Here is a 10,998-nt window from a genome sequence, read left to right as displayed (position 1 = left end):
GTATCCTGTATCCTGTATCATGTACCCTGTATCATGTATCCAGTATCCAGTATCATGCACCTAGTATCATGTACCCAGTATTTAGTTTGTATATATGTATGAAGCCAATTTTTTACAGATTGATTCTTGCTGAAGAAGTTTAAACCCTCTTACATGAACTGAACACAAAAGACAATGAATGAAAAATTGAATTTTAATGGTTTTTTTCAAAAATGGGATTTTTTTTCGAAAATTATGCTGATTGTACAGATTTTTAAAAAATGTACGGATCTTTAAAAAAATGTACGGATTGGTTTAAAAAAATGTACGGATTGTACGGATTTTTTTAAAAAAAATTGTACGGATTGTACGGATTGTTTTTCGAAAATTGTACGGATTGTACGGATTTCTTCTGAAAATGTACGGATTTTTGTACGGATGGGTTCAAAAAAGTTTTGGCCACCCTACTTGATTTGATTTGGATATTTTTTTAAATTTTGTTTAAAAATGATTTTGCTTAGATACTCCTGGTATATCTAAACCTAATGTAAAGAATATGCATGATGGTTTGAAGCTTGCTGTCTGCAACACCTTAAACGATAGAGTGGTGGGGGAGGAGTATATTTGGTAACAAACATTTTTTTATCAATCGCCAATGTCTAAATTTTACGAATACTAAAAATCAATCGTCAATATTTGAATTTTGTCAATTATCAGCGATATAAGAGATTTTATTTTCATGTTATTTAGCTATTCAGACAGTATCTTTCTGATTATTCTTAATTGTTTATATGTTAAAATCAACATTATTCTTCTCATGTATTGTTGTCCTGAACTATTTCACCCTTATTACTTTTCCTGTGATCCATATCTTTATACTTTTATTGTCAATTTGTTTTAGCTGTCCTTTTGTCCTTGAAAATTTTTTGTATTTTTTGTGTTTGTTTGTGTCTTCGGCCTATTCTTTGTTTTGGTCCTTGTCCGTGACATATTCCTTGTTATGATTATTATCATAGACTTATTCTATGTTTTGGTCCTTGTCCTTGGAGCGGGGGAAGGCAGTCGGCCATGAGCCACCACTATTTCCCCTTCCGTACCACATATTAGCTTTTTTCTCTTCCGGCAGCCATGAGCCACTACTATTTCTCCTTCCGTGCCACCACATTTGACTCCTCCGGGCAAAACTACTTTTTTAAATGGTATATTTAGGGCCTTTAAAGTGTGATTTTAAAAAATCCAGCCGCGTCACGCAAAAAAGCACAACTCAAACCATTTTTTCAATTCTACTTAAGATTAATATTTTGTGTTTTGAATTCATAAACTGTTTTACAATGAAATTTTTGACACATTTGACTGAGTATTGCATCTTGAAATATCACAAAGTCTAATGGTTATTCAATTACTGACTCATTATACTAAATCCTTCTTAAAATCACTCATTAACCAACTGTGATATTTCAAGATGCAATACTCAGTCAAATTTGTCAAAAATTTCATTGTAAAACATTTAAGGAATTCAACACACATAATATTAATCTCAAGTAGAATTAAAAAAAATGGTTTGAGTTGTGTTTTTTTGCGTGACGCGGCTGGATTTTTTAAAGTCGCACTTTAAAGGCCCTAAATATACCATTTAAAAAGTAGTTTTGCCCGGAAGAGTCAAATTTGGTGGTACAGAAGGGGAAATAGTGGTGGCTCGAGGCTGCCGGAAAAGAAAAAAATCTAATATTTGGCACGGAAGGGGAAATAGTGGTGGCTCATGGCCGCCTGCCTTCCCCCGCTCGTCCTTGACCTATTTTTTGTTTCAGTTCTTATCCTTGACATATTCTGTGTATTTCTTATATTTGACCCATATTCTTTGTGTTGGGTATTATTTGTTTTGCTCCTTGTCCTTTTCTTTTTTTGATCTTGCATTGTCATTGTCTTTGACCTATACCTATTCTATGTTTTGGTTCTTGTCTTGGACCTATTCTGTGTTTTGGTTCTATGCTTGACCTATTCTTTGTTATGCTCATTGTCAGACGTCATAGACATAATCTATGTTTAGGTTCTTGTCCTTAACCTATTTTTTGTTTAAGTTCTTGTCCTTGGCCTATTCTGTGTTTTAGTCCTCGTCTTTGAACTATTTTCTTTGCTTTGGTGATTTTTAACTTTTTGCACCCTGCGACTTTTTCTATTAAATTTTCCTTATTGTTTTACTTCTTTTTGACCTATACCTATTCTATGTTTTGGTTCTTGTCCTGGACCTATTCTGCGTTTTGGTCCTCGATTTTGATCTTTTCTTTGTTTTTTTCCTAGACTTTTACCTATTTTGTGTTTTGGTCCTTGTCTTTGACCCATTCTTTGTCTTTGTCCTTGTCTTTAACCTGTTCTACGTTTTAATCATGTCACACTCACAAACTACTGTTGTGTATTCTAGTGATTATTTACTGTGGTTCTTAAACTCTCATCATTACTTTGATTATGTTGATTATATGGGACTAAAACAACCAGAGGATGACAATATTATGATGCTTGCCAAGGTATGATTACTTAGATTATGCTGATTCAATGCTCGAACATTTTTTCTTTCATTAATTTCTTGATTCAAAGATTCATTGATGCATTGAGTCCTTGATTCAAAAATTCAATTATTCATAGATTCAATAATTCATTGATTCCATTATTCATTGATTCCATTATTCATTGATTCCTTGATTCCTTGATTCCTTGATTCAATAATTCAACTATTCATTGATTCAATTATTCAGTGATTCAATTATTCATTGATTCAATTATTCATTGATTCAATTATTCATTAATTCAATTATTCATTAATTCAATTATTCATTGGTTCAAGTATTCATAGATTCAATTATTCATTGAATTAATTCTTCATTGATTTGATTATTCATTGATTCAATTCTTCATTGATTTAATTATTCATTGATTCAATTCTTCATTGATTTAATTATTCATTGATTCAATTATTCATTGATACAATTATTCATTGATTCAATTATTCATTGATTCAATTATTCATTGATTCAATTTCTCATTGATTCAATTATTCATTGATTTATTGATTTAATTATTCATTGATTCAATTATTCATTGATTTAATTATTCATTGATTCAATTATTCATTGATTCAATTATTCATTGATTCAATTATTCATTGAATTAATTATTCATTGATTTAATTATTCATTGATTCAATTTTTCATTGATTCAATTATTCATTGATTAAATTATTCAATGATTCAATTATTCATTGATTTAATTATTCATTGATTTAATTATTCATTGATTCAATTATTCATTGATTCAATTATTCATTGATTTAATTATTCATTGATTCAATTATTCATTGATTCAATTATTCATTGATTCAATTATTCATTGATTCAATTATTCAATGATTCAATTATTCATTGATTTAATTATTCATTGATTCAATTATTCATTGAATTAATTCTTCATTGATTTAATTATTCATTGATTCAATTATTCATTGTTTCAATTTTTCACTGATTCAATTATTCATTGATTTATTCATTGATTCAATTATTCATTGAATTAATTCTTCATTGATTTAATTATTCATTGCTTCAATTTTTCATTGATTCAATTATTCATTGATTCAATTATTCATTGATTTAACTATTCATTGATTTAATTATTCATTAATTTAATTACTCATTGATTTAATTTTTCATTAATTCAATTTTGCTTTAATTCAATTATTCATTGATTTAATGAATCAAATAATTAATTGATTGTTTATTCTAGAGTGCATTGGCAGCTGGAAAAACAAGAAAGCAAACAACCCTGGGAACATCTTCCATAATGCCAGATTTTAAATATTCATCCCAGGAACATAATTAAACTTACAACTAGGAACTTTAAAGGGGCGTTAGACATCATTTCAAGTAACCTTTATTTTTGTAGATGGCATGTCCGATTCACCACGGTACACTTAAAATCATTGTAGGTTCTAGAATATATTTTTCTCTATTTGAAAATTGAGGATTACTCCTAGCAACTATTTATTTTCAGTAAGAGTCTTCATTTAAATCATTTTAAAATTATTTAAATTGCGTTTTTTTTTATTAAAGTCACTTCGGCCTTCTGCTACTGAAACTGTCAAGGAAAAAGTCAGAATTAATCATTTGTTTAAAGCTAGGAAACCTACGATAACTTCCAAATTGTTGAAAGCATGTTTGAAACTTATTGAAAATTTGGTGGTTTTTATGTTTAAACATAAAGTTTTAAGTTTGATTTTGTTCAGTTGTTTCTGAAAGGATTCAGAGAAGGAAAATTTGGAAGGAAAATTGACAAATTAATATTTTCGTTTATTCTTGTAAAAACCAATTTGCCTCAAATTTTGATCGGGAAATTCAGCCGCATCACGGGAATATAATTAAGTTGAGTAGATTGACTTTTTACGGGTAAACTTAGCTTGCAGACAGAGATGGGTTCCCAAGTTAGTTTATATTTATAGATTAGCTTGTGAAATCAGCTTTGTCTAGAGTTTTACTTATTAAAGTCAACCTATTTAACTTAAAGTTTCAAGTTAAGAACAGTCACATGGTTCTACCGAGTTTTCCAATCAAAATGTTAGGAAAACCGATTCAGTAGGTTCTTAAGTTAGGATTGGACATCCAAAAAAAAGACAAACAGAATCTACTATTTTATGAATATATATAATAATATGTGTCACTTAATTTGTCTGTGTGATAGAATTAACTTGGATGAGGATCAGCTGAATTTAGAAACTTTAACGCGAGGCAGCGAATAAAGAGTGTTTACAAAAAGTGAACGAGATGAATATGAAGAATCAAGAATTAACATTTTCTGACGAGTTACATAAATAAATTTTAACGTAATTATTCTTTTTTTAATCATTTGTTTGAAAAGTGCATAGGTTTCCAATACTAAATTAATGATAATTTCAGATAAAATGCAGCTCGTTAATCATCTTGTTAAGGATTCCCTTCCTAACTATCTATCTAGTCTACCCATCCCAGATACAATACTAGGTATATATTTAATCCCAGATACATTACTAGGTATATTTTTAATCCCCGATACAGTACTAGGTATATATTTAATCCTAGATACATTACTAATTATATTTTTAATCCCAGATACAGTACTAGGTGTACATTTAATCCCAGATACATTACTAGGTATATTTTTAATCCCAGATACAGTACTAGGTATATATTTAATCCTAGATACATTACTAGGTATATTTTTAATCCCAGATACAGTACTAGGTGTATATTTAATCCTAGATACAGTACTAGGTATATATTTAATTCCAGATATAGTCCTCGGTATATATTTTATCAAAGATAACTTACTAGATATATATTTATTCCCAGATACAGTACCAGGTATATATTTAATCCCAGATATAGTCCTCGGTATATATTTTATCAAAGATAACTTACTAGGTATATATTTAATCCCAGGTACAGTACTAGGTATATATTTAATCCTAGATACATTACCAGGTATATATTTAATCTCAGATAGAATATAACTTTAGATACATAACGTTTGAAAATGTTTTTCGCTTAAACCTTATTAAAATTGAAAGAATATTTATGGACAAACACGTTTACTTTGCTTTATCTGTACTTTCTATTTTCAATTATTTAGAAAGAACTTTTTTAGAATTATTAAATTCAGGATGGTTCAGTCTTGGTGTTGGGGATTGGATGAAATTGATTCCATTTGGAGTAGCTGTCGGTGGACTTTCATATCTTTCCCTTCAGGTAGGATTATTAAGGTTAGGGTTAATTTCATTCTACTTCATATCTGTCCCTTCAGGTAGAATTCTTACGGTTGGTGTTAATTTCATTTATCTTTCATATCTTTCCCTTCAGGTAGGATTATTTAGGTTAGAGTTAATTTCATTCTACTTTCATATCTTTCCCTTCAGGTAGGATTATTTAGGTTGGGTTAATTTCATTCTACTTTCATATCTTTCCCTTCAGGTAGGATTATTTAGGTTAGAGTTAATTTCATTCTGCTTGCATATCTTTCCCTTCAGGTAGGATTATTTAGGTCAGGGTTAATTTCATTCTACTTTCATATCTTTCCCTTCAAGAAGGATTATTTAGGTTAGGGTTAATTTCATTCTACTTTTATGTCTTTCCCTTCAGGTAGGATTATTAAGGTTAGGGTTTATTTCATTCTGCTTTCATATCTTTCCCTTCAGGTAGGATTATTTAGGTTAGGGTTAATTTCATTCTACTTTCATATCTTTCCCTTCAGGTAAGATTATTTAGGTCAGGGTTTATTTCATTTTACTTGCATATATTTCCCTTCAGGTAGGATTATTAAGGTTAGGGTTAACTTCATTCTACTTACATACTTTTCCCTTCAGGTAGGATTATTTAGGTTGGTGTTAATTTCATTCTACTTTCATACCTTTCCCTTCAGGTAGGATTATTAAGGTTAGGGTTAATTTCATTCTACTTACATACTTTTCCCATCAGGTAGGATTATTTAGGTTGGGGTTTATTTCATTCTAATTTCATACCTTTCCCTTCAGGTAGGATTATTAAGGTTAGGGTTAATTTCATTCTTCTTACATACTTTTCCCTTCAGGTAGGATTATTTAGGTTGGTGTTAATTTCATTCTACTTTCATATCTTTCCCTTCAGGTAGGATTATTTAGGTTGGTGTTAATTTCATTCCACTTTCATATCTTTCCCTTCAGGTAGGATTATTTAGGTTGGTGTTAATTTCATTCTACTTTCATATCTTTCCCTTCAGGTTGGGGTTGACTAACAACACTCCTGTGGTTTATTAAAGGGCTTGCTAACATTCCTGTGGGTTTTTAGGGGCTCGCTAACACTCCTGTGGTTGGACCCCATATCAAGGAGAAACTAAACTGTATCCTAGGAAACCAAACTATTAATAAATATTTTATTTATTTCAATGATAAATAAAAAAAAAATATTTTCATCTGTCAAAATTTCACTTACTCAATTAATAAGAAGATAATACTTTTTTGAAGAAAATTTTTTATGAGATAGACTTACGAACTTGATTTAAATGTTCTGGTTTGAGCAGGTCAGGCCCCTGCAAGGGTCAACTCATGTATTCAGATGGACTGCCCTAAAGTCGTGGACACCATTGACATAGAGGTAATCATTATTATTTCATTCAAACATTTCGACAAGTTAAGTACAAGTAATTACTAATGAAAATAATTAGCATACAGTACAGTCTACAAATATTGCAACATTGATTCCTGTGGACGTCCTTGTTAAAATTTTGCACATTTTGATTGACTTGATCTGATCAATCGTCAGGATATCAGTGAGAAAGCTGTATTGTGCCGCTGCTGGAAGTCCAAGAAGTTTCCATACTGTGACGGGACCCACGCCAAGCACAACAAGGAGACCGGGGACAACGTTGGACCGATCATCGTCAAGAAGTCCGCTTAACCGTGCCTGCATTAGAGGGTCGGCGGCATAGGGTTATCAGGATCATCACTTAAGGAAATCAGACCAAATTTGATATGCTTTATTTCATTTTTTCTAAACATCATTTACAATTTTAACTCCCCAAGTGACTTTGCCTTTGGAAGGTTTAATAAAAGGGTTTTTAGTAGAGCCGGACGCCTTCGTATTTTTTATTTCGTTAGTTATTTTCAATCGTTTAAAAAAAAAATTCATTAGTTTCCAAAATTATCGTTAATTTTCGTTGATTTTTTTTACTTTACGATCGTTTAGTAAAATAATTCCTTCATTAATAAACGATAGTTTTGTTAAAAGTTGGTTCGAAAATGTCGTTCGTTCATTAAAAATCTATCGTTTCTTGAAAATTATGTTCCAAAATATCGTTCTTTCAATAAAAAATCTGTTATCATTCGTTTTTGTTTTTGTTTGTTTTTAAAAACTATCGTTTTTTCAATTCTCTTTAGTATCCAAGTCGTTCGTCCATCGTTTTTTTTCTGGACGCCACCATCGTTCACGAAAACTTTTGTTCGTTCTCATAAATTTCGGATGTTCATAAAACAATGTCCATCTCTAGTTTTTTGTTATTATTTTCAAATTTTCCAATCTGTCAAATATATTTTATTTTGTCTGTCTCCTAGAAACCTATGCAAGAAGAAACCACGTAGTCGTCCAGTGTAGATTTATTGATTCTAACTTGATCCATTTAACATATTTTTCTTTATTTTGCTAATTTCAAGTAACCAGTGCTTGGATCCGGATCCATTAAATATGCAATCTATTAGTGCTGTAAATCCGTAACAAAATGGCGATATTTAATCAAGTACAAAGTTGACGATCTCAACTAAATATCATCATCATAATTTTATAAAAATATCATATATAGAAAAACAAATTTCGGAGTTGGATTGTATCTAAAGCACTTTATGTAACAAAAGAAAAATCTAATACAATTGTTTGATCAAAATTTTGATGTTATAATAAATCCATAAATTAATCTGTAATTTTCTTAAATATTTCCAGAATTATAAATATGACCTTGTGTGTGAAATGTTCCAAAATGACTCTGAACGATATAATATCTCTGGATGTGGGTGGAACAAGGTGACATTTCTAAATTATATTCTTAGTTGGGAACTTTTGAATGCAGGGATTTAGCTTACTTTTATCCCTACTTCCTCCAAAAGCTCAGCCTAAACTGTTTCTTTAATAACTTATTCAAAATCTGTCATAAATGTAAGATAGTTTAATTTATCGAGTTTAAGTTTTGTAGCTGTTTAGTTTAAGTGACCCTCCATGCAAAGATGGCAATGCCCGATTTACAACGGTACCCTTTTAAACTTTGACTGTTTATATCGAGGACTGAATACATCCTGTTGACATCTCTCAAATATTGGTATAATTCCCGTAAATCCGGAGTATACGCTATCCTACAGTGTGAACTTAACTCGGCTGAAGACACAAAATAGTTAATGTTCTAAGCGGTTTTCAAAAATTCAAAATTAAATCTTAATTATTTGTGACTTCCAGAAAGTAAATATTAATATTTCCTAAATATAAAACAGCTTGCTCAATCATCAGCGTCTTTGTAGATACATAAGAATAAGTCCGACATACTTGATCAGCCAAACGTGCTGGGTCACTTGAAATTACGTCTGCAGTCACTTTAGGACGACCAAACAATTATATTTTAAAAACTGATTTCAGATTTGATACAACCAGACAAACTCTTCTCCGTGATCCTAACTCAATGATAGGAAATCAACAATAATAAATCTTTCTTAGATTTTTACCATACGAGGCATCTTCTATTTAATCTTTCAATAGTTGCTCAATTGAATAAACAAAAATTAAAATAAATTACGGAATTTTGATTTTTTTTGTAGATTTTCATTTTACGAAAGTTATAAATGGAGACAACTGTTTGTAATTCTTAGCACCATACAATGTACACCATTCTAACTCAAGAGGGGAAGGATTGATATTGCATTAATTTTAAAATTTCTATTTTCCATCAGGAAACTGTAGGTTAGGTTGATTGGCGGTAGTAATGATTTAAAAAGGAATTGAGGTTTTCCACAAACTCTGATTTTCTAATCCCATATCTCGAAACTATTTCAAACTATGAATTATGATAGTTCAAATAATCTAAGTCTGAAATATCAATGGTTTATACTATCAAAATACGAAGATATAGGGATTTTAAACTCTTAGTTTGTGACAAAGACTCAATTTCTTTGCAGACCATCAAGATAATAAACAAATTCTTTTTACAAGATTCCTATTATCAAGGGTCAGGATTTCTAGTTACATTTCTGGGTTCTTAATGATCTGTTACAAATAATTGTTGAGTTTTTTGATATTTTTGTGAACAAATCAAAAAGACTATATTTAAACTATTGTTGATACTTTAGCAAAAATGTTCGATCCCAGCTCAGCAATGCAACCAGGTGCCTTTAAATAGCCAATTAAATATTCTTTTTTACATTTAACTCAATTTTCATAAATAACTGGCAAGTCATTATAAAACTTAGTTTGTGCTTAAGATTTGCTTAAAACCAATTAAAATTCATCTTTTAATGTAATATTTTTATCTTCTTTCAATTTGTAACTTTTTCTTGTATCAAAGAACAATTGGAAACTTTCAAACTTTGTTAAAATTCTTTTTATGTTTTAGGAGTTTTGAGAAATGGAGCATACTTCATTGATCGTGATCCAGAACCATTTAAACTAGTGCTTAATTATCTTAGAAGTAGTGTACTACTTACAAGTTCTCCTAGTGAACTACAGGTGTGTACTGTGTACTAGGTTATATATTACTAGTCAGTATACTACTAGTCCAACTAGTGAACTACAGGTGTGTACTATGTTATATATAACTAGCTAGTATACTACTAGTGCTACTAGTAAACTACAGGTGTGTACTATGTTGTATATAACTAGCTAGTATATTACTAGTCCAACTAGTGAACTACAGGTGTGTACTATGTTATATATAACTAGTTAGTATACTACTAGTTCTACTTGTAAACTACAGGTGTGTACTATGTTATATATAACTAGCTAGTATACTACTAGTTCTACTTGTGAACTACAGGTGTGTACTGAGTTATATATAACTAGTTAGTAAACTACTAGTTCTACTAGTAAACTATAGGTGTGTACTATGTTATATATAACTAGCTAGTATACTACTAGTTCTACTAGTAAACTACAGGTGTGTACTATGTTATATATAACTAGTTAGTATACTACTAGTTCTACTAGTAAACTATAGGTGTGTACTATGTTATATATAACTAGTTAGTATACTACTAGTTCTACTTGTGAACTACAGGTGTTTACTATGTTATATATAACTAGTTAGTATACTACTAGTCCAACTAGTGAACTACAGGTGTGTACTATGTTATATATAACTAGCTAGTATACTACTAGTCCAACTAGTGAACTACAGGTGTGTACTATGTTATATATAACTAGCTAGTATACTACTAGTCCAACTAGTGAACTACAGGTGTGTACTATGTTATATATAACTAGCTAGTATACTACTAGT

The 10,998-nt window shown here is 30.2% G+C and overlaps 3 protein-coding genes across 5 annotated transcripts in view; all 3 read left to right on the top strand.

The window, feature by feature from the left end:
* The window catches only part of LOC111709762 (mitochondrial GTPase 1), an 8,350-nt gene extending 3,446 nt beyond the window's left edge, over positions 1-4,904 (top strand). The window contains exons 8-12 of the mRNA XM_023483658.1: positions 501-606; positions 2,399-2,501; positions 3,751-3,834; positions 4,250-4,287; positions 4,702-4,904. Of these exons, the coding sequence (XP_023339426.1) occupies positions 501-606; positions 2,399-2,501; positions 3,751-3,834; positions 4,250-4,287; positions 4,702-4,759 (389 nt within the window). The 3' untranslated portion in view covers positions 4,760-4,904. The remainder of the gene's footprint in view (positions 1-500; positions 607-2,398; positions 2,502-3,750; positions 3,835-4,249; positions 4,288-4,701) is intronic.
* Positions 4,880-8,464, top strand: LOC111709769 (CDGSH iron-sulfur domain-containing protein 2 homolog). Of its 2 annotated transcripts, none has more exons than XM_023483670.1 (6): positions 4,880-5,000; positions 5,659-5,744; positions 6,819-6,879; positions 7,051-7,124; positions 7,293-7,478; positions 8,078-8,464. In XM_023483670.1, exons 1-5 carry the CDS (start codon positions 4,904-4,906, stop codon positions 7,425-7,427), a joined length of 453 nt encoding a protein of 150 aa, XP_023339438.1. In that variant the 5' UTR covers positions 4,880-4,903; the 3' UTR covers positions 7,428-7,478; positions 8,078-8,464. The 2 variants fall into 2 exon arrangements, with proteins under 2 accessions (XP_023339438.1, XP_023339436.1); XM_023483668.1 differs by having other exon boundaries at positions 7,293-7,481; positions 8,081-8,464.
* Positions 8,461-10,998, top strand: part of LOC111709768 (BTB/POZ domain-containing protein KCTD5) — an 8,039-nt gene continuing 5,501 nt past the window's right edge. Inside the window, exons 1-4 of one of the 2 annotated variants that reach the window (XM_023483667.1) lie at positions 8,461-8,543; positions 9,140-9,196; positions 9,854-9,889; positions 10,117-10,229. In XM_023483667.1, coding sequence (XP_023339435.1) covers positions 8,528-8,543; positions 9,140-9,196; positions 9,854-9,889; positions 10,117-10,229 — 222 coding nt within the window. In that variant the 5' untranslated portion in view covers positions 8,461-8,527. The remainder of the gene's footprint in view (positions 8,544-9,139; positions 9,197-9,853; positions 9,890-10,116; positions 10,230-10,998) is intronic. The other variant, XM_023483666.1, reaches the window with a different exon arrangement.

The sequence above is a fragment of the Eurytemora carolleeae genome, unplaced genomic scaffold (genome assembly GCF_000591075.1).
Source record: "Eurytemora carolleeae unplaced genomic scaffold, Eaff_2.0 scaffold835, whole genome shotgun sequence".
Lineage (NCBI taxonomy): Eukaryota > Metazoa > Arthropoda > Copepoda > Calanoida > Temoridae > Eurytemora > Eurytemora carolleeae.
Note: the sequence above shows the minus strand (reverse complement) of the source record. Positions and strands in the feature narration are given on the sequence as shown.

Bases quoted from the DNA above. Each gene is read 5' to 3' on its own strand.
- LOC111709769 (XM_023483670.1), top strand. From the start codon at position 4,904: ATGATAATTTCAGATAAAATGCAGCTCGTTAATCATCTTGTTAAGGAT. The intron at 5,745-6,818 runs GTAGGATTATTA...GTGGGTTTTTAG, and splicing joins TTTCATATCTTTCCCTTCAG to GGGCTCGCTAACACTCCTGT. The intron at 7,125-7,292 runs GTAATCATTATT...ATCAATCGTCAG, and splicing joins TGGACACCATTGACATAGAG to GATATCAGTGAGAAAGCTGT.